The 21,499-nt window shown below is 37.9% G+C and overlaps 1 protein-coding gene across 3 annotated transcripts in view; it reads right to left on the bottom strand.

Annotated features, from left to right (window-relative positions):
* The window catches only part of PRKCQ (protein kinase C theta), a 192,529-nt gene that overhangs the window by 90,438 nt on the left and 80,592 nt on the right, over positions 1-21,499 (bottom strand). For all 3 annotated transcript variants that reach the window (XM_064592092.1, XM_064592093.1, XM_064592094.1), the window contains 2 exons: positions 16,098-16,258; positions 11,959-12,132 (listed from right to left, as the gene is read on the bottom strand). In XM_064592092.1, the coding sequence (XP_064448162.1) occupies positions 11,959-12,132; positions 16,098-16,258 (335 nt within the window). The remainder of the gene's footprint in view (positions 1-11,958; positions 12,133-16,097; positions 16,259-21,499) is intronic.

The raw sequence follows: 21,499 nt of genomic DNA, 5'->3' as shown, positions 1-21,499 counted from the left end.
GAAACGCGCGGTCACAGGCCGGTTGAGCACGGAGTGCAGCTGCAGACCGGGGAGACGGGAGTGACTGGCGGCTTTTCTCTGGGGGCGCACTGAGGAGCGGGGCCCGAGTTCTCAGCTCCTCCGGGGCGGAGATTGGGAGGCCGCCATTTTCACTCTCCGCCTCCAAAGCTGGACGGAAAGCTCGCAGGGAACAAAAGCCCCGGAGAGCAAACCCGAGCAAATTACTTAGCCGGGAGGGGACAAGGGCGGGGCAATTCCGCCTCCGGCAGAGACATTTAGAAACCACGGCAACAGGCCCCTCCCCCAGAAGATCAGCGAGAACAGCCAGCCAAGACCAAGTTTACCGATCAATGAGAACGGCAGAACTCCAGCGCTAGGGGACTACTGCACATAGAATTCACGGCTTTTTTTACCATGATTCCTTAGTCTTTTAAAGTTAATTTTTTTTTAACTGTCTTTTGTCTTTTTATTTCTTTTTGAATTTTTCTTTTTCCCTTTTTCAAACAACATCTTATCAATCCCTTTTTTTAAAAAAAAACATTTTTATTTTTCATTTTTAGAGTCATATTCTATCCCTTCATAGTAGTTACCCGTATTTTTGGCTTATATATATAAGTTGTTCTCTCTTTAAAATTTTGAGATAGTTTCTTCTAACAGATTAAAATATACCCTAAATCTCTAGTATATGGTGTTTTCTATTCCCCTGCCTGATCACATCCTCTCCCTTTTTTTTTTCTTTGTCTTTTTTCTTTTTTTAAATCCTCTTCTTCTTTTTTCAAACAACTTCTTATCAATTCCTTTTATAAAATTTTTTATAATTTCCATTTTTACAGTCATTTTCCATCCCTTCATCATATCAACCCTTATTTTTGTACATATATATGTTTTTCTTTCTTTAAAATTTTGGGAGACACTTTCTTCTAAAAGACCAAAATACACCCCAAATCTAGTGTGTCGCACTGATCTATATACCATATAGATCATATTTGATCACATTCTGGTTTTTCTTTTGTTGTTGTTGTTTTGTTTTGTTTGTTTTTGTTTTTATCTTTATCTTTTTCTTTTTTTTTCTTTTTCTTTTTTCTCTCTTTCCCCTTCTTATCCCACTGCTTCAGGTCTTTTCTGATTTGTTTAGAGTATATTTTCTGGGGACGTGGTTACTCTGCTAGCATTTTGTTCTCTCATTAATCTATTCTCCTCTGCACAAAATGACAAGACGGAAAAAATCACCTCAACAAAAAGAACAAGAGGCAGTACCGACTGCCAGGGACCTACTCAATACGGACATTAGTACGATGTCAGATCTAGAGTTCAGAATCATCACTTTAAAGATACTAGCTGGGCTTGAAAAAAATATGGAAGTTATTAGAGAAACTCTTTCTGGAGAAGTAAAAGAGCTAAAATCCAACCAAGTAGAAATCAAAAAGGCTATTAATGAGGTGCAATCAAAAATGGGGGCGCTAACTGCTAGAATAAATGAGGCAGAAGAGAGAATCAGTAATATAGAAGATGAGATGATGGAAAATAAAGAAGCTGAGAAAAAGAGAGATAAACAACTACTGGATCATGAGGGCAGAATTCGAGAGATAAGCGATACCATAAGACGAAACAACATTAGAATAATTGGGATCCCAGAAGAAGAAGAAAGAGAGAGAGGGCCAGAAGGTATAATGGAGCAAATTATAGCAGAGAACTTCCCTAATTTGGGGAAAGAAACAGGCATGAAAATCCAGGAAGCACAGAGAACCCCTCTCAAAATCAATAAAAATAGGTCAACTCCCCGACATCTAATAGTAAAACTTACGAGTCTCATAGACAAAGAGAAAATCCTGAAAGCAGCTCGGGAGAAGAGATATGTAACCTACAAGGGTAGAAACATTAGATTGGCAACAGACCTATCCACAGAGACCTGGCAGGCCAGAAAGGACTGGCAGGATATATTCAGAGCACTAAATGAGAAAAATATGCAGCCAAGAATACTCTATCCAGCTAGGCTGTCATTGAAAATTGAAGGAGAGATAAAAAGCTTCCAGGACAAACAAAAACTAAAGGAATTTGCAAACACAAAACCAGCCCTACAGGAAATCTTGAAAGGGGTCCTCTAAGCAAAGAGAGACCCTAAAAGCAACATAGACCAGAAAGGAACACAGACAATATACGGTAACAGTCACCTTACAGGCAATACAATGGCACTAAATTCCTATCTTTCAATAGTTACCTTGAATGTAAATGGGCTAAATGCCCCAATCAAAAGACACAGGCTAACAGACTGGATTAAAAAACAAGATCCATCGATATGCTGTCTGCAAGAGACTCATTTTAGACCCAAAGACACCCCCAGATTGAAAGTGAGGGGGTGGAAAACCATTTACCATGCTAATGGACACCAAAAGAAAGCTGGGGTGGCAATCCTTATATCAGACAAATTAGATTTTAAACCAAAGAGTGTAATAGGAGATGAGGAAGGACACTATATCCTACTTAAAGGATCTATCCAACAAGAAGATCTAACAATTGTAAATATCTATGCCCCTAACATGGGAGCAGCCAATTATGTAAGGCAATTAATAACAAAAGCAAAGAAACACATCGACAACAATACAATAATAGTGGGGGACTTTAACATCCCCCTCACTGAAATGGACAGATCATCTAAGCAAAAGATCAACAAGGAAATAAAGACTTTAAATGACACACTGGACCAAATGGACTTCACAGACATATTCAGAACATTCCACCCCAAAGCAACGGAATACACATTCTTCTCTAGTGCCCATGGAACATTCTCCAGAATCGATCACATCCTAGGTCATAAATCAGGTCTCAACCGGTACCAAAAGATTGGGATCATTCCCTGCCTATTTTCAGACCACAATGCTTTGAAACTAGAACTCAATCCCAAGAGGAAAGTCGGAAAGAACTCAAATACATGGAGGCTAAAGAGCATCCTACTGAAGAATGAATGGGTCAACCAGGAAATTAAAGAAGAATTAAAAAAATACATGGAAACCAATGAAAATGAAAACACAACTCTTCAAAATCTTTGGGATGCAGCAAAGGCAGTCCTAAGAGGAAAGTATATAGCAATACAAGCCTTTCTCAAGAAACAAGAAAGGTCTCAAGTACACAACCTAACCCTACACCTAAAGGAGCTGGAGAAAGAACAGCAAATAAAGCCTAAACCCAGCAGGAGAAGAGAAATCATAAAGATCAGAGCAGAAATCAATGAAATAGAAACTAAAAGAACAGTAGAACAGATCAACGAAACTAGGAGCTGGTTCTTTGAAAGAATTAACAAGATTGATAAACCCCTGGCCAGACTTATCAAAAAGAGAAGAGAAATGACCCAAATCAACAAAATCATGAATGAAAGAGGAGAGATCACAACCAACACCAAAGAAATACAAACAATTATAAGGACATATTATGAGCAACTCTATGCCAGCAAATTAGATAACCTGGAAGAGATGGATGCATTCCTAGAGATGTATCAACTACCAAAACTGAACCAGGATGAAATAGAAAACCTGAACAGACCTATAACCACTAAGGAAATTGAAGCAGTCATCAAAAATCTCCCAAAAAACAAAAGCCCAGGGCCAGATGGCTTCCCAGGGGAATTCTACCAAACATTTCAAGAAGAATTAATACCTATTCTTCTGAAACTGTTCCAAAAAATAGAAACGGAAGGAAAACTTCCAAGCTCATTTTATGAGGCCAGTATTACCTTGATCCCAAAACCAGACAAAGACCCCATCAAAAAGGAGAATTACAGGCCAATATCCCTGATGAACATGGATGCAAAAATTCTCACCAAAATACTAGCCAATAGGATCCAACAGTACATTAAAAGGATTATTCACCATGACCAAGTGGGATTTATCCCTGGGCTGCAAGGTTGGTTCAACATCCGCAAATCAATCCATGTGATACAGTACATTACCAAAGGAAAGAACAAGAATCATATGATCCTCTCAATAGATGCAGAAAAAGCTTTTGACAAAGTACAGCATCCTTTCTTGATCAAAACTCTTCAGAGTATAGGGATAGAGGGTACATACCTCAATATCATAAAAGCCATCTATGAAAAACCTACAGCAAATATTATTCTCAATGGGGAAAAACTGAGAGCTTTCCCCCTAAGGTCAGGAACGCAGCAGGGATGTCCACTATCACCACTGCTATTCAACATAGTATTGGAAGTCCTAGCCACAGCAATCAGACAACAAAAAGAAATCAAAGGCATCCAAATTGGCAAAGAAGAAGTCAAACTCTCACTCTTTGCAGATGATATGATACTTTATGTGGAAAACCCAAAAGACTCCACCCCAAAACTGCTAGAACTCATACAGGAATTCAGTAAAGTGGCAGGATATAAAATCAATGCACAGAAGTCAGTGGCATTCCTATACACCAACAACAAGACAGAAGAAAGAGAAATTAAGGAGTCAATCCCATTTACAATTGCACCCAAAACCATAAGATACCTAGGAATAAATCTAACCAAAGAGACAAAGAATCTGTACTCAGAAAACTATAAAATACTCATGAAAGAAATTGAGGAAGACACAAAGAAATGGAAAAACGTTCCATGCTCATGGATTGGAAGAACAAATATTGTGAAGATGTCAATGCTACCTAGAGCAATCTACACATTCAATGCAATCCCCATCAAAATACCATCCACTTTTTTCAAAGAAATGGAACAAATAATCCTAAAATTTGTATGGAACCAGAAAAGACCCCGCATAGCCAGAGGAATATTGAAAAAGAAAAGCAAAGCTGGTGGCATCACAATTCCGGACTTCAAGCTCTATTACAAAGCTGTCATCATCAAGACAGCATGGTACTGGCACAAAAACAGACACATAGATCAATGGAACAGAATAGAGAGCCCAGAAATGGACCCTCAACTCTATGGTCAACTAATCTTCGACAAAGCAGGAAAGAATGTCCAATGGAACAAAGACAGTCTCTTCAACAAATGGTGTTGGGAAAATTGGATAGACACATGCAGAAGAATGAAACTGGACCACTTCCTTACACCACACACAAAAATAGACTCCAAATGGTTGAAAGACCTCAATGTGAGACAGGAGTCCATCAAAATCCTAAAGGAGAACACAGGCAACAACCTCTTTGACCTCAGCCGAAGCAACTTCTTCCTAGAAACATCGCCAAAGGCAAGGGAAGCAAGGGCAAAAATGAACTATTGGGACTTCATCAAGATAAAAAGCTTTTGCAAAGCAAAGGAAACAGTTAACAAAACCAAAAGACAACCGACAGAATGGGAGAAGATATTTGCAAATGACATATCAGATAAAGGGCTAGTATCCAAAATCTATAAAGAACTCATCAAACTCAACACCCAAAGAACAAAGAATCCAATCAAGAAATGGGCAGAAGACATGAACAGACATTTTTCCAAAGAAGACATCCAAATGGCCAACAGACACATGAAAAAGTGCTCAATATCGCTCGGCATCAGGGAAATCCAAATCAAAACCTCAATGAGATACCACCTCACACCAGTCAGAATGGCTAAAATTAACAAGTCAGGAAACGACAGATGTTGGCGGGGATGCGGAGAAAGGGGAACCCTCCTCCACTGTTGGTGGGAATGCAAACTGGTGCAGCCACTCTGGAAAATTGTATGGAGGTTCCTCAAAAAGTTGAAAATAGAGCTACCATATGATCAAGCAATTGCACTACTGGGTATTTACACCAAAAATACAAAAGTAGGGATCCGAAGGGGTACGTGCACCCCGATGTTTATAGCAGCAATGTCCACAATAGCCAAACTGTGGAAAGAGCCAAGATGTCCATCGACAGATGAATGGATAAAGAAGAAGTGGTATATATATACAATGGAATATTATGCAGCCATCAAAAGGAATGAGATCTTGCCATTTGCAACGACGTGGATGGAACTGGAGGGTATTATGTTGAGTGAAATAAGTCAAACAGAGAAAGACATGTATCATATGATCTCACTGATATGAGGAATTCTTAATTGCAGGAAACAAACTGAGTGTTGTTGGAGTGGGGGTGGGGTGGGAGGGATGGGGGGACTGGGTGATAGACACTGGGGAGGGTATGTGCTCTGGTAAGCGCTGTGAATTGTGCAAGACTGTTGAATCTCAGATCTGTACCTCTGAAACAAATAATGCAATATATGTTAAGAAACAAAAAAAAAGAAGAAGAAGAAGGTAGCGGGAGGGGAAGAATGAAGCGGGGGAAATCGGAGGGGTAGACGAACCATGAGAGACGATGGACTCTGAAAAACAAACAGGGTTCTAGAGGGGAGGGTGGTGGGAGGATGGGTTAGCCTGGTGGTGGGTATTGAGGAGGGCACATTCTGCATGGAGCACTGGGTGTTGTGCACAAACAGTGAATCATGGAACACTTCATCTAAAACTAATGTTGTAATGTATGGGGATTAACATAAGAATAAAAAAAAAATGTAACTCACCACTCTCAAATGGCATTTATTACAGGGATGCAAGAATAGTTCAGCATCCAGAAATCAATGTGATACACCACATTAACAAAACAAAGGATAAAAATCACATGATTATCTCAACACAGAAAAAGTATTTGACAAAACTCAACATCCATTTAGGATAAAAATTATCAACAAAGTGGGTATAACAGTAATGTACCTCAACATAATAAAGACCATATATGACAAACCCATAGCTAACATCATACTCAATAGTAAAAAGCTCTAAGCTTTTCCTCTAAGATCAGGAACAAGACAAGGATGCCTATTTTCACTTCTTTTATTCATCATAGTATTGGAACGCTTAGCCAGAGCAATTAGTCAAGAAAAAAAATAAAAGGCAGCCAAATCGGAAAAGAGTAAAACTGTTATTATTTGCAGATGAGATACTATATACACAAAACTCTAAAGACTCCACCAAAAAACTACTAGATCTAATTAATGAATTCAGTAAAGTCACAAGATACAAAATTAACATACAGAAATTGGTTGCATTGGTTACTATACACTAAAAATGAACTATCAGAAAGAGAAATTAAGAAAGCAGTCCTGGGGCACCTAGGCGTCTGCCTTCGGCTCAGGTCATGATCCCAGGGTCCTGGGATTGAGCCCTGCATTGGGCTCCCTGCTCAGCGGGAAGCCTGCTTCTCCCTCTCCCGCTCCCCCTGCTTGTGTTCCCTCTCTGGCTGTCTTTCTCTCTGTCAAATAAATAAAATCGTAAAAAAAAAAAAAGAAAAGAAAGCAATTCCATTTAGAAGGCATCAAAAAGAATTAAGTACCTAGGAATAAATTTTATCAAGGAGGTGAAAAACCTGTACTCCGAAGACTCTAAGACACTGGTGAAAGAAACTGAAGACAACACAAATTGAAGATATACCATGCTCATGGATTGGAAGAATTAATATTGTTAAAATGTCTGTACTACCTAAAGGTATCTACAGAATCAATACAATCCCAATCAAAATACCAATGGTATATTTTCACAGAACTAGAACAAAGGATTCTAAAATTTGTATGGAACCACAAAAGACCCTGTGTATCCAAAGCAATCTTGAGAAAGAAGAACAAAGCTGGAGGTATCACAAGCCCAGATTTCAAACTATATTACAAAGCTATAGTAATCAAAACTATGGTACTGGCCAAAAAACAGATACACAGATCAATAGAATAGAACAGAGATCCCAGGTATAAATTCACACACTTATGGTCAATTAATCTATGACATTAGATTATGCCTTCAATAAATGGTGTTGAGAAAACTGGGCCACTATCTTACATTCTATAGAAAAATAAATTCAAAATGGATTAAAGACTTGAACGTAAGACCTGCAACCATAAAACTCTTAGAAGAGAACATAGGCAGTAAGCTCTTTGACATCTATCTTAGCAATATTTTTTTGGACCAGTATCCTTAAGCAAGGGCAACAAAAGCTAAAGTAAACAAGTGGGTTTACATCAAACTACAAAGATTTTGCACAGTGAAAGACACCATCAACAAAATGAAATAGCAACCTACTGAATGGGAGAAGATATTTGCAAATTATATATCTGATAAGGTGTTATATCCAAAATAGATAAAGAACTTACACAGTTTTTCATAAAAAAACCCCAAACTACTGGATTAAAAAATGGGCATATGACTTGAATAAACATTTTCCTGAAGAAGACATACAGATGGCCAATAGGTATGTGAAAAGATTCTCAACATCACTAATTATCAGGGAAATGCAAATCAAAATCACAAATCAAAATCACCTCACACTTCTCAGATTGGCTAACAGAAAGACAAAAAATCACAAGTATTAGTGAGGATGTGGAGAAAAGGGAACACTCATACACTGTTGGTGGGAATATAAACAGGTGCAGCTACTGTGGAAAACAGTGTGGAGTTCCTCAAAAAGTTAAAAATACAACTACCGTATGATCCAGCAACTCCACTTCTGGGTATTTAACCAAAGGAAAAAAAAAACACCAATTTGAAGAAACATATGCACCCTTATATTCATTATTTACAGTAACCAATATACGGAAGCCACCTAAATGTCCATCAACAGATGAACGGATAGAGAATATGTGAGATATGTGTATATGTATATATATATCACATACACATACATACAATAGAACATTGCTCAGCTGTAAAAACATATGAAATGTTGCCATCTGTGACAACATGAGCGAAACCAGAGGGTATTATGCTAAGTGAAATAAGTCAGATGGAGAAAGACAAATACTGTATGATCTCACTTATATGTAGAATCTAATAAAACAAACAAAACAAAACAGAAACTGACTTATAGATACAGGAAACAAACTGTGAGTCACCTGAGTGGGGAGGGTTTGGGGGGGGTGATTGAAATAGATGATGGGTATTAAGAGATACAAACTTTCAGTTATAAGATAAGTAAGTCACAGGATATAATATTTAGCACAGAAAATATAGTTAATGATATTATAATAACTCTTTATGGTGATGGATGGTAACTACACTTATCAAGAGGATCATTTTGTAATGTATAAAAATACTGAATCACTATGATGTACACTTGAAACTAATAGAATATTGTATGTCTATTATACTTCAACAAAAATAATACTAAATAACAGGTGAATAACTGTTCTTCAGAATCTCCTGAGTAACCTGGCATTCAACAGCTGGGCTCTTTGGAGGTAGAAAGCCAAGGAATAACTTTTCACAAAAATAACAACTTCCCAGAAAAGTAAATAGTTCATTTATGTTATCTAATATCTTCATTAGTGTGCAAAGGTAACTCATTCCCTCAAGAAAGGCAACTTGCAAAATGTTCCCACAGCAAATCACCATTCATTTCAGTTGTTGCTTTTTACACTCACCTGTGGTATTTAATTGGTTATTCAGTATGACATGCAAGATCTGAATAAGTCAGGACATCTCAAAAACAACTCAGTGTCCTTGGGAAAGTATAATGCAAGATTTCCCCCCCATCCCTTATTTCTAAAAGGGCTAAATTCCTTGAAATCTAAGTAGTGAGCCAGTTATTTTTACACTGATGTACATATTCTCTGCCACTTTGCCTCATGCATTTCCTTCTCTGGTTTTGCTAAAACATTAGAGCTGCATGGAACCTTAAGAGCATCTCCTGTGAGAAGAAAAGTAGCAAACACTGGCCTGAAGCTCTATGAGAGGGAATATATTTTCTACAAAGCGGAATTCATAAGAGCTTTTCCCATAAGATATAAAAACAATCATACATACAGATATATATGTGTATATATACAATATATACAAAATAGACATACAAATATATATGTACAGAATTACACAAATTTATATATTATACATATACAATACATATATTATACATATATAATATGTATATGTATATATTATACATATATAATATGTATATGTATACAATATGTATAATATCTATTATACATATACAATACATATACAATATGTATATGTATGCAATATGTATTATATATTACATATATAACACATATATTATACATATACATATGTGTGTGTGTGTGTACATATATTTGTATGTATACATAAACAGCAGGGAGAAAGTACCAGATGAAGTTTGATTACATCATGCTCCTAGAGGCCTGGTCTTAAGTGTATTTAGCAGTTTGATACAAGCCTCACAATACTTCAAGAGAAGAAGTGACATTGCGCACCCCAGGATACACAGACAATTCGGACACAGACTACAAGCATGTGACAGAACTCCTCACTTTGCCTTTTAGTAACATAATGACAGACATTTATGATCTCCAGGAGGAAATTTCTGGGAGGAAATCTCTCTAACTGATACAAGAAATTTCAAACTCTTTCTTGCTGCAGAAAATGAGCCTACCTTCTCTTAAATAGCTTATTATCCCTTCATTCCTTCCTGCTTTCTCTTCTAGCCACCCACACCTCTCCTGCCCAAGACCCTTCCCACCTACTTATACTCTAATTTCTAGTTTCTCTCAGCTCTGGGATGTAGAGTCTGCATTCTGCAACTTGGTATCACTCACCACTGTTAGAAGAATCACTCCTGCCCCTTTAGTATTATAGTATGAAATTCCTGAGGTAAGTAACTATTATTATATATTTCCATATCCTCCATGTTGCTTTGGATACTATATATGATTATTAAGTGCTTTTTAAAAAAAAATCATCTGGTTTCTCTTTCTTTTATCTAAGTATATGTATGCATTTATTCCTTCATTAAACATATGTTGAGGATCTATTGGGAGCTGGGGAAATCGTGATGAAAGGCCTAGTTGCCATCTACATTTTCTAAGTGATTCCCACATTTTCCTGAACACTACTACATTCTGTGATTGGGGCAGCTTAGAAGCCCTCTGTCACCCATATTTACATTAAGGTAGAACATTATAATACAGTCTTGAAACAGAACAACAGAATAAAGTCTTCATGCTCTTTGGACCTTAATCACACAGTCCCACATGGGTCTGCTTATTATCTTAGGCCATATACAATGTGGAGAGGGTGAAGGAGAGTAGAAAAATGAAAAGAGAAAATCATAATGCTTGTGCATGAAGACTAATCTACAAGGATGTTCATTTCAGTGTTATTTAAATCAGAACAGAAAGTTAGAAATGTCCTAATTAGATAAATCATGTAGAATATTCACAGATGGGAGGAAATGCACGTAAGAGAGTGTTGAAAACATCAGTTACAGAATAGTAGGTATTTACAGTGCGTTTCTATTTTTATTTTACACAGTGCAGTGGGGGGAAAAGTCTAGAAGGTTAAACTTCAAAGTATTAATGGTGAGTATACCCAGATGGTAAGATTATAAATGACTTTCTTCTTTGAGTGTAAAGCATTTCCAAATTATCTATAATGATCTTAAATAACTTTTGAGTCACAAAAAAATAGGCAATTAAAAAGAAATTTTTAAGGAATAAGGAGATCAGGAAGAGAATCGTCCCAGAATAATAGAACCTTCAGAGAGAATTCACCCTTTTACCTCACTGTTCAGGCCTCACTCACTGATAAAGCCCACTGTAAAGGCTGCTTCTCTGCCGGCCATATGTAGGAAAATAATAGTGCACATGCATTTTGATCTACTGTCCAACTTTTGTCTCTTCAAATATATGTCTGGTAGATATATTCTTTCTCCCTCACAAAGCACTGATTCATCAAGCAAGTCACAGGCTGCTTAGAATCCTTGTTATATAAATGAAACCAAATTCTAAAACACAAGCAAATAGACAAACCCAGAAGTAAAGCCCTTTCCCAACTGACTATGTTAAAAAATTCGAAATAATATCTCAGTGGTGTTTGGAGAAGAAACTCGTTTGGACAAATGGAAAGTGAGCTGAAAGGTAAAGAAGAAAATTATGGCAACAATTCTCCATGTCTCCCAATGAGGGCTCCACAGGGGCACCCTGCTTAGACCTGCATGTTTGCTGGGTGAAAGGTAGATGAAGAGTTGTCCAAGTAGAAGCCTTACCTTGGTCTGGAATGTACAGAACATGTGCGTTAAGAACGGATGCTCCCAGGCCAAAGAGAGAACTCTCTTCTCTACCATCGTGCACTCAACATCATCGTCCATCAAAACCACGTCTTTCTTTAAGGCTTTTATTGCGAAAAATTGATTGGTTTTCTTGAATTCTGCTAGGAAGACCTAGAAGGAAGGGTAAGAAGTAACTTTATTTTAGAATTTGATCTCACATTCATTAAAGAAGAGACAAAATCCCGAGAGAGATCTGTTTTGCATGAGAAAAGAGGATTTCTTCTCTAATCCCCTTCTATCCCCTTTATAGAGACAAAATAGAGTACTTCACTGATTTTAGGATATTACCTAGTAGTTTCATACTTGCTTTGTGCCTTTCAAAGGGTTCCACAAAACTACTGTACAATTGGATGGGTTATTGTCAGTCCTTGAAAAATTCTGTTTAAAAAAGTATGAACTGTCTGCCCAGGGACCTGAGTAAATTTATAATATAAATTCCCAGAGACTAAGTGCATACTGAAGGAAGCAAGATAAGTAGCAGAGAGGAGGATTTGATTACACTTGAAACGTCAGTGCAAATAAGCATAAAACTTAGCTCTGAGTTTTACCCAGTTTTTCAAGGTGAAAAAAGAATACAAGGGAATAAAGCTGTCCTTATATGCTTAAAGAGTGTACACCATTTCATCCAATGGCATAGGCAGTAATGCCATGTTTAGGACCTCCGGTATACTTTATATGTGCTATCTAATTCTTAGCTCAGGACTCTCCACAAGACAGACAGTAATAAAACAAACAAACAAACTGGGTTTAAAGAGTAACTTCACTTGCTCAAATTCATGGAGCTACTCAGTGGAAAAAATATAATTCCAAATTTACTTTTTCTACTTGATTTCATGAATCTTATATGAAAGGACACCAGATGGCCTATAATGGAGAGTTTCTACAACTTTTGCTTTTGCAAATGATGCAGCAACAGACGATTGACAGTTGTGAGGACATGGCATTTGGAAGCAGAAAACTCCAGCTTGGGTCTCTTTTACTAGCTGTGGGAATGTGGGCAAACCAATTAACCTCTCTGGGCTCTGGTTTCCTAATGTGTAAAAGAGATAATTGTCATGACATTCTCCAACTTGCAGGACCGTTGTGAAAATCAAATGACTACCACATGGGAAAATGATTTGGAAACTATAAAATACTCTCTAAATGATAGTTATTAAGAATACTTGTCGTTTGTTTCTTGACTTTTAGGGAATGTCAAAGTCAATGACACCAAACCAGTACTGAAAATGCATGTGTCTATATTTAAAATAACATGGTGCGGATATATAGTTTTGGGGTAGCTGGCTTGATAGAGGGCATAGAACTTAGATGAGATTGCAGGCAAATGGATGATATGCATATCCCTGGAAAACAATGCTTTTTTTTTTGCTGGCCTTCAAAGTAAATTGAGAATAAGAATATATAGAGGCTACCATTTTGGCGAGAAACCATACTTCCTATCTAGAGCCAAAAGAAATAAAAAAAAACAAGTTTTGGAGTATCCTCAGTGTTGTAAGAAAGGGAAATATGGCTGTCCCATTTTGCTTTGGTGCTTTGTCCTCCTGTCTTTGGGTCCCTGCTTCAGTCTTCTTGGTCTGTAGGAACTGAGGGACATACTGCTTTGGACATAGGCAGAGGATACCTGAGGCTCTCAGTTGTCCCTTGGGATATTTTACTAAGGCTTGTAGGTTTAACTTAATGTCTTTCTTATTAACCTTGTTCAAATATAGAAACCCACATGGGAACAAAGAAAGATAAACATTTCATTAACAATTAAAAGTGCTCTTTTGATAATTGTTTCTTTCAATAAACATCCCCAAACCAGCCATAAACTAAGAAGCTGAAAAGGCAATTTCCATCTCTATAATGGGCTTTCAATTTTTGGTAACAGGTTATAATTGCACATTAATTGATGCTAAATTATAATGAAGACTAGCTATAAAATTGCCTATTACACAGATTAACACCACCAAATGAGCCTGCTGTGTTTCATATTATTGTGGAAATGAACTAAAGGAATTAATGGATATCAGCTAGTTTGCAGGGCAGAACAGATTTTGCCAAAAGCAATGCACTGGTGTTTAAATCCAAACCCAATCGCAGCATAATGTGATTCAGCTGTGGTGATGCTCAGTTGCATTCTAGTTTATTATTAAATAAACTGGGTGAGTTTCCCAGCCAAAGTCTGGTAAGCAGGTGTGGAGCATAATGCTGGCTTTGGATGTACAAATTCATAGAACGGTAGTCTCTGGCTAAAATTTTCCTAGGAGTTTCATCCAAGAATAAAACAACAGAGAGTGTCATTAATATAGTAGATAACCTTAATATCTAGAATAATCTCAAGGCTCATGTTCCAAGGCATCTTTCTTTACATTCGCTAGCTTGAAAATTTCTTTCCATCACTGATAGTTGATCGTTAAATTGTGTCATCTTCCTCCTTTTCCTCTTGTCCTTTGTGACTGACAGAGGCAGCCCATAACTTGAGTGTGTGGCAGGAAGGATTTAGAGGAGGGACTTTCCCCATGAAACTTTTTTCATGACTCTCAAGCTACAGCTTTGTTATGAAGTGAATTGTGTCCCCTCTGAAAAATTTACCTCCTGAAGTCCTAAACCCCAGGACCTCACAATGTGACTGTATTTGGAGGCAGGGTCTTTACAGAGGTAATACTTAAAGTAAGTTCATTAGGGTGGGCTCTAATCCAGCATGACTAGCATCCTTATAAGAAGAGATTAGGACACAGAGATACACAGAGGGACGATGTGAAGACACAGGGAGAAGGTGACTATTTACAAGCCAAAGAGAGACTTCAGAAGAAACAACCCTATTGTTATACTGAGCGAAATAAGTCAATCAGAGAAAGACATGTATTATATGACCTCACTGATATAAGGAATTCTTAATCTCAGGAAACAAACTGAGGGTTGCTGGAGTGGTGGGGGGTGGGAGGGATGGAGTGGCTGGGTGATAGACATTGGGGAGGGTATGTGCTATGGTGAGCGCTGTGAAGTGTGCAAGACTGTTGAATCACAGATCTGTACCTCTGAAACAAATAATGCAATATATGTTAAGAAAAAAAAAAAAGAAGAAGATAGCAGGAGGGGAAGAAGGAAGGGGGGGAAATCGGAGGGGGAGATGAACCATGAGAGACGATGGACTCTGAGAAACAAACTGAGGGTTCTAGAGGGGAGGGGGGTGGGAGGATGGGTTAGCCTGGTGATGGGTATTAAAGAAGGCACGTTCTGCATGGAGCACTGGGTGTTATGCACAAACAATGAATCATGGAACACTGCATCAAAAACTAATGATGTAATGTATGGTGATTAACATAATAATAAAAAATTTAAAAAAAAAAGAAGAAACAACCCTACTGACACTTAAGTCTTAGACTTCCAGCCTCCAGAAGGATAAGAAAATAAATTTCTGTTGTTCGAATCACTCAGCCTGTGATATTTTGCTACATTTGTCCTAGCAAACTAATATAAGACTGAGGACATTTGATAGAGAAAAAAAAATTGCATTCAAAGTAAAACAACACTCCAAGTTTGAGAAGAGAGCAAAAGAAAAACAACAACCAAAAAAAAAACTATAAGAAATAGAAACTGGCTGAGGCAGCTTTTCATTTCTTTGATGTCCAAATATACCAAACTCATAATTGTGTGGGATGTACACACAATATGAATCAAAATGGATTGGGAACAATGATTCCCAGGGAAGCAGAGGCCACTACTTCCTAGAGTTCCTGGGTTTCCTTATTTATTTATTTATTTACTCATTCATATTATTTTTTATTATAATTTATTATGTTAGTCACCATACAGTACACATCATTAGTTTTTGATGTAGTGTTCCATGATTCATTGTTTGCATATAACACCCAGTGCTCCATGCAATATGTGCACTTCTTAATACTCACCACCAGGCTCACCCATCTCCTGCCCCCTCTAAAACACTTATTCAGACCCCTCTCTATCCTGTCAAAAAATGCACAAGAATGTTCTTTCCACACCCATGACTGGTTCTCGTCCCATGAGTTTAGGAGTTTTGCTTTTTAATTTCTATAATTTGGTCTGCAGAATTCTATAGTATACTATCATACCTTGCCAAAACTTCCTTTCCCCAACATTTTGTGCAAGATAAAATCCTCGATTTTTAGTTTCATATGTACAGATGGTCTTTCTATGTTCGGTTCAGGCTCTGGACGATGGCATATTTTCTCCATCCCATCCAAAGGAGACTCCCAAGAGATTCCCTGAGGCTCTGAAAATAGCAAGCTAGTGGTTAAAAGTAAACAAGAAACAATGGAGGATCATTCTGGTTATTTTGAGAACACATTCTCTTCCACTTCCCACTCTGAGGCTCCATCCACAAAAATGGGGAGAAGGGCCCCCTGTGAGCCTGGCATTTGGGGCATGGACTGCATCTCTTATCTACCCGACAAACTGGGAGAAATTTCATGTTAAGAAACATATTCTAATTAGCAAAAGACCATAGATGCAAAACAAAGGAGCATTTTAAATTATGTCAAATCATGCACAAATAGAGATTTTAACCAAACTTGAGGAAAAATGGTTCTCAGCTACTTGCATGGCTCACAGGCACAGTGGCAACATGTGATGTTGCATGTGAGGGATGAGGAAATGGAAAGACTGATGGAGATCTGAATTGCCTCATCCCTCGCTGTATTAAAATCAGCCAATTTTTTCCTCACCCAATGCCAGAGGAAGTGCAGAATACTTTTTAACATTTATTTTCTTTTTATTGAAATATATTTGACACATATTATGTTAATTTAAGGTGTACAACATGTTGACTTGATACATTTATATATTGTGATATGATCGCCATTTTACAACAGAACCTCTATCACATCACATGATTTTGTTTCTTTTTTTGTGGATGGAGTAATGACATTTCTTTTATTTTCAATCTCCAGATTTACTTTTCATCTTCTCCCTAAACCCAAGGAAAATAAATGCAGGCATGCCCCATGTTTTGAAAGTTCACGTTTGCCACTTTGCTTTCATGAAAGATCTATATTACTACCTGTTTTCACTAACCGAAAAAAAAATCTGGAGACGATTTCCTCTTTTACAGAAAAAAGAAAAGTGCAGATGAGATTCAGCATTGGTTTTGCAGCAAGCCAGCAAGAGGCAGTGAATCTGAGCATCAAGAGTGGCGCCACCCAGGCCCTTCCCCAGTAACTGCACTCAGCAGCTCAGCATCCAGCATCCAGAGTTTTGAACTGTGTGAGCATCTGTGCTTGATGTCGAGTATTCTGTGCCTCAGTTAGCAACATGTGTTCTAAGCTTTTAGAAAAGCCTAAGGTGATTTTTTGGGTCTGGGAATACTAAAAAATTGTTCTATATAAATTAACAGTAATTGCTTCTTTGCTTTATGCTATTCTGGCTTATAAAAAATTTCATGGGGGAGTCATGGGGAAGATGGCAGAGAAGGAGGATCCTGAGCTTACGTCATCCCATGAGCACAACAAGATAACAGCTACATCTATACAACTATCACTGAAAACAACCTGAAGACTGGCAGAACAGACCTTCCACAGTTGATTATAGACAGGAGGAAACATTTAGAAAGATAGAAGGACTAGAGATACAGTTGGGAACCAAACCCACATGAGACCAGCCACAAATGGGAGGGACACCACAAGCACAGAGAAGCCGGAGGATCAGGTGCCACAGAAGGCACCTGTGGCATGGGGACCTGCCCTGGGAAGACAAATCTCAGTAACATTTGGCTCTGAAAACCAGTGGGGCTTAAAATTGGGAGCTTTAAAAATCAGTGACCTTAACTTTGAGGAGAGTAGGAAGGTGACAGGAAGCTGAGTCCCTACCATATAGAACTTAAAGAACCAGCATAATAACTTGGCCCAAGACAGCACAGAAGCAGCAGTTTAAAAAATGTCTGTGGTATACATGAAGGAGATCTATGAATTAATCTCAGAATGTGTGCTGGAGGGTCAGGGATCTTGAGGAGATTTCTCTGGGAACAAAACTGTTGGTGGACACCGTTTCTCTTTCCCTTCCCAAGCCAAGATAGCCAGATGGTTGTGAGAGCCATCTACCTTGCTAGCACCACGTGCTCTGCCCCAGCAATCACCTGTGGACCTGCTGCATTCAATCTGTCCACTTCAGCAGGCATCTCTCCAAAGCAGTTCTTGCCCCACCACACCCCACAAGAAACCCCAGTAGGGACCAGTACCACTCCGAAGTTTCTCCCCAACTGGGGCACAGGGGAGATAACTTCACACACCAGTGCACCCCTTGTTCCAACAACTCAGTCTCAGCTGGCTGTGCAGGGAGCAATCCCTGCCACCCAGTGTACCTGCAGCTGTGGCAGAAAGGCTAACTCTAGATAGGCTCACTGCTGGTTCCACCCACCAACAGCCCCACAGTGGCTTTAGACAGGCCCCTCAATAGCTTGGGGAAGAAACCCTGCCCTGTGCACCCATAGCAGGCAAAGTGGGTCAGTGCAGCCTGCTGGGCTGAAGGCAATTATGGCTCAGCCTCCCCAGTAAGGTACATGCAGTCCAGCCAGGGACACCTCTAGAGCTCCTAATTATGATGACCAGGGGGATTGCACTTCATGACACCATAGGACCTCTTCTCATCAAGGCCATTACTTTCAAGACCAGGAGATGTAGGTGAATTACCTAATACACAGAAACAAACACAGATAGACAAAATGAGACAGAGAGCTATCTCAAATGAAAGAACAAGACAAAATCACAGTGAAAGAGTTAAATGAAATGGAGATAACCAATTTTCTTGATAAAGAATTCAAAGTAGTAGTCATAAAGATACACCCAGACTTGAGAAAACAGTGCATGATCTCAGTGAGAACTTGATCAAAGAGATAAAAAATATAAATAAAGAACCAGAGCTTTAGAATACAATAACTAAAATAAAAATACACTAGAGGGAATCAACAGCAGAGTAGAGAATGCAGAAAAACAGATGAGCAATCTGAAAAAAAGAGAGTAATAGAAAGGAACCAAGCTGAACAGCAAAAAGAAAAAAGAATAACAAAATATAAGAATAAGGTAGGGAACTTGGCAACACCATCAAGAATAATAACATTCACATTGTAGGGATCCCAGAAAGAGGAGAGAGAAAGGGGGACAGAAAATTTATTTGAAGAAATAATAGCTGAAAACTTCCCTAATCTGGGGGAAAAATAGGCATTCAAGACCAGGAGGCACAGAGAGCCCCAAATAAGATGAACCCAAGGAGGTCCACAACAAGACACATAATGATTAAAATGGCAAAAAATAATGATAAAGAGAGAGATCTTAAAAGCAGCAAGAGAAAAGAAAACAGTTACAAACAAGGGAAATCCCATAAGGCTATAGCTGATTTTTCAGCAGAAATGTTGCAGGCCAGAGAGAGTGGCATGATATATTCAAAGTGTTGAAAGAAGAAAACCTGCAACCAAGAGTAGTTTATCCAGCAAGGCTATCATTCAGAATAGAAGGAGAGATAGAGAGTTTCCCAGACAAACTAAAGTTAAAGGAGTTCATCACCACTAAACCAGCTTTATAACAAATGCTAAGGGGAATTCTTCAAGTGAAAAGAAAAGGCCATAATTAGAAGAAAACTATGAAAGGAAAAAATTTCACTGGTAAGAACATATATTAAAGGTAGTAGATTAATTACTATAAAGCCAGTATGGTGGTTAGAACACAAAAGTAGTAAAATCAGTTATATCTACAAAAATGAGTCAAGGTATTCACAAAATAAAAAGATGTAAAATATGATATCATATACATAAAAGGTGGGGGAGGAGTAAGAATTTAGTACTTTTAGAATGTGTTTGAACTTAAGTGACCATCAACATAACATAGACTGCTGTTCACATAAGAGGTTATATAGGAACCCAATGGTAAACACAAATCAAAAGCCTATAATAGATACACAAAAAAGAAAGAGAAAGGAATCCATGCATAACACTAAAGGCATCAAATCACAATGAAAGAGAGTAATGGAGGAAAGAAAAAAGAAAATAGAGAAAAACTACAAAAACAGCTAGAAAACAATTAACAAAATGGCTATAAGTACAAACCTATCAATAATTACCTTAAAGATAAATGTACTAAACACTCCAATCAAAAGTCATAGCATGCCTGAATGGATAAAAAAACAAGACCCAGGGCGCCTGGGTGGCTCAGTCGTTAAGCGTCTGCCTTCGGCTCAGGTCATGATTCCAGGTCCTGGGATCGAGCCCCACATCAGGCTCCCTGCTCCGCGGGAAGTCTGCTTCTCCCTCTCCCACTCCCCCTGCTTGTGTTCCCTCTCTCGCTGTGTCTCTCTCTCTGTCAAATAAATAAATAAAATCTTTAAAAAAAAAAAAAAGACCCATCTATATGCTGCCTACAAGAGACTCACTTCAGACCTAAAGACACATACAGACTGAAAATGAAAGACTGGGAAAACATATGCCATGAAAACAGAAGAAAAAAAAAAAAGGCTGGGGTAGCAATACTTATATCAGACAAAATAGCCTTTAAGACAAAGACTGTATCAGGAGACAAAGAATGGTACTACATAATGATAATGGAATCGATCCAACAAGAGGACATAAAATTGTGAATATTTATGCACCCAACATTGGAGTACCAAATTATATAAAGCAAATATTAACATATGTAAAGGGAGAAATGGATAGTAATACAATAATAGTAGGGGATTTTAATACACCACTTACATCAATGGATAAATATCCACACAGAAGGTCAATAAGGAAATGGTGGCTTTGAACAACATATTAGAGCAGATGGACCTAACAGATATATACAGAACACTCCACCCCCAAACAGCAGAATACACATTCTTTTCAAGCACACATGGGACATTCTCCAGAATATGTCACATGTTAGGCCACAAAAAAATGTCAATAAATTTAAGGATACTGAAGTCATATCAAGCCTCCATTCCAACCACAATGGTATGAAACTGGAAATCAATTACAAGAAAATAATCTGGAAAAAACATACACATAGAGCTAAAGGACATGCTCATAAACAACAGATGGGTCAACGACTCAAAGAGGAAATCAGAAAATACATGGAGACAAATAAAAACAAAAAGACAACGATCTAAAATCTTTGGGCCATAGCAAAAGCACTTCTAAGAGGGAACTTTATAGCAATACAGGGCTACCTCAAGAAATAAGAAAAATCCCAAATAAACAACCTAACCTTACACCTAAAGGAGCTAGAAAAACAAAAACAAAGCCCAAAGATAGTAGAAGGAAGGAAATAATAAAGATTAGAGATGAAATAGAAACTAAAAAGCAATAAAAAATTCAATGAAACCAAGAGATGGTTCTTTGAAAAGGTAAACAAAATTGAAAAACCTTTAGTCACAATCATCAGGAAAAAAGAAGACTCAAAATCAAATGAAGGGGGAGAATAACAACCTTAACCACAGATATACAAAGGATTATAAAAAAAATTATGAAAAATGGAGTGCCACCAAATTGGAC

The sequence above is a fragment of the Mirounga angustirostris genome, unplaced genomic scaffold, assembly GCF_029215605.1.
Source record: "Mirounga angustirostris isolate CCGP_5_RB_7025 unplaced genomic scaffold, mMirAng1.0.hap1 SCAF_5, whole genome shotgun sequence".
NCBI classification, from domain to species: Eukaryota; Metazoa; Chordata; class Mammalia; order Carnivora; family Phocidae; genus Mirounga; species Mirounga angustirostris.
This window is presented reverse-complemented; position numbering and strand designations above follow the sequence as displayed.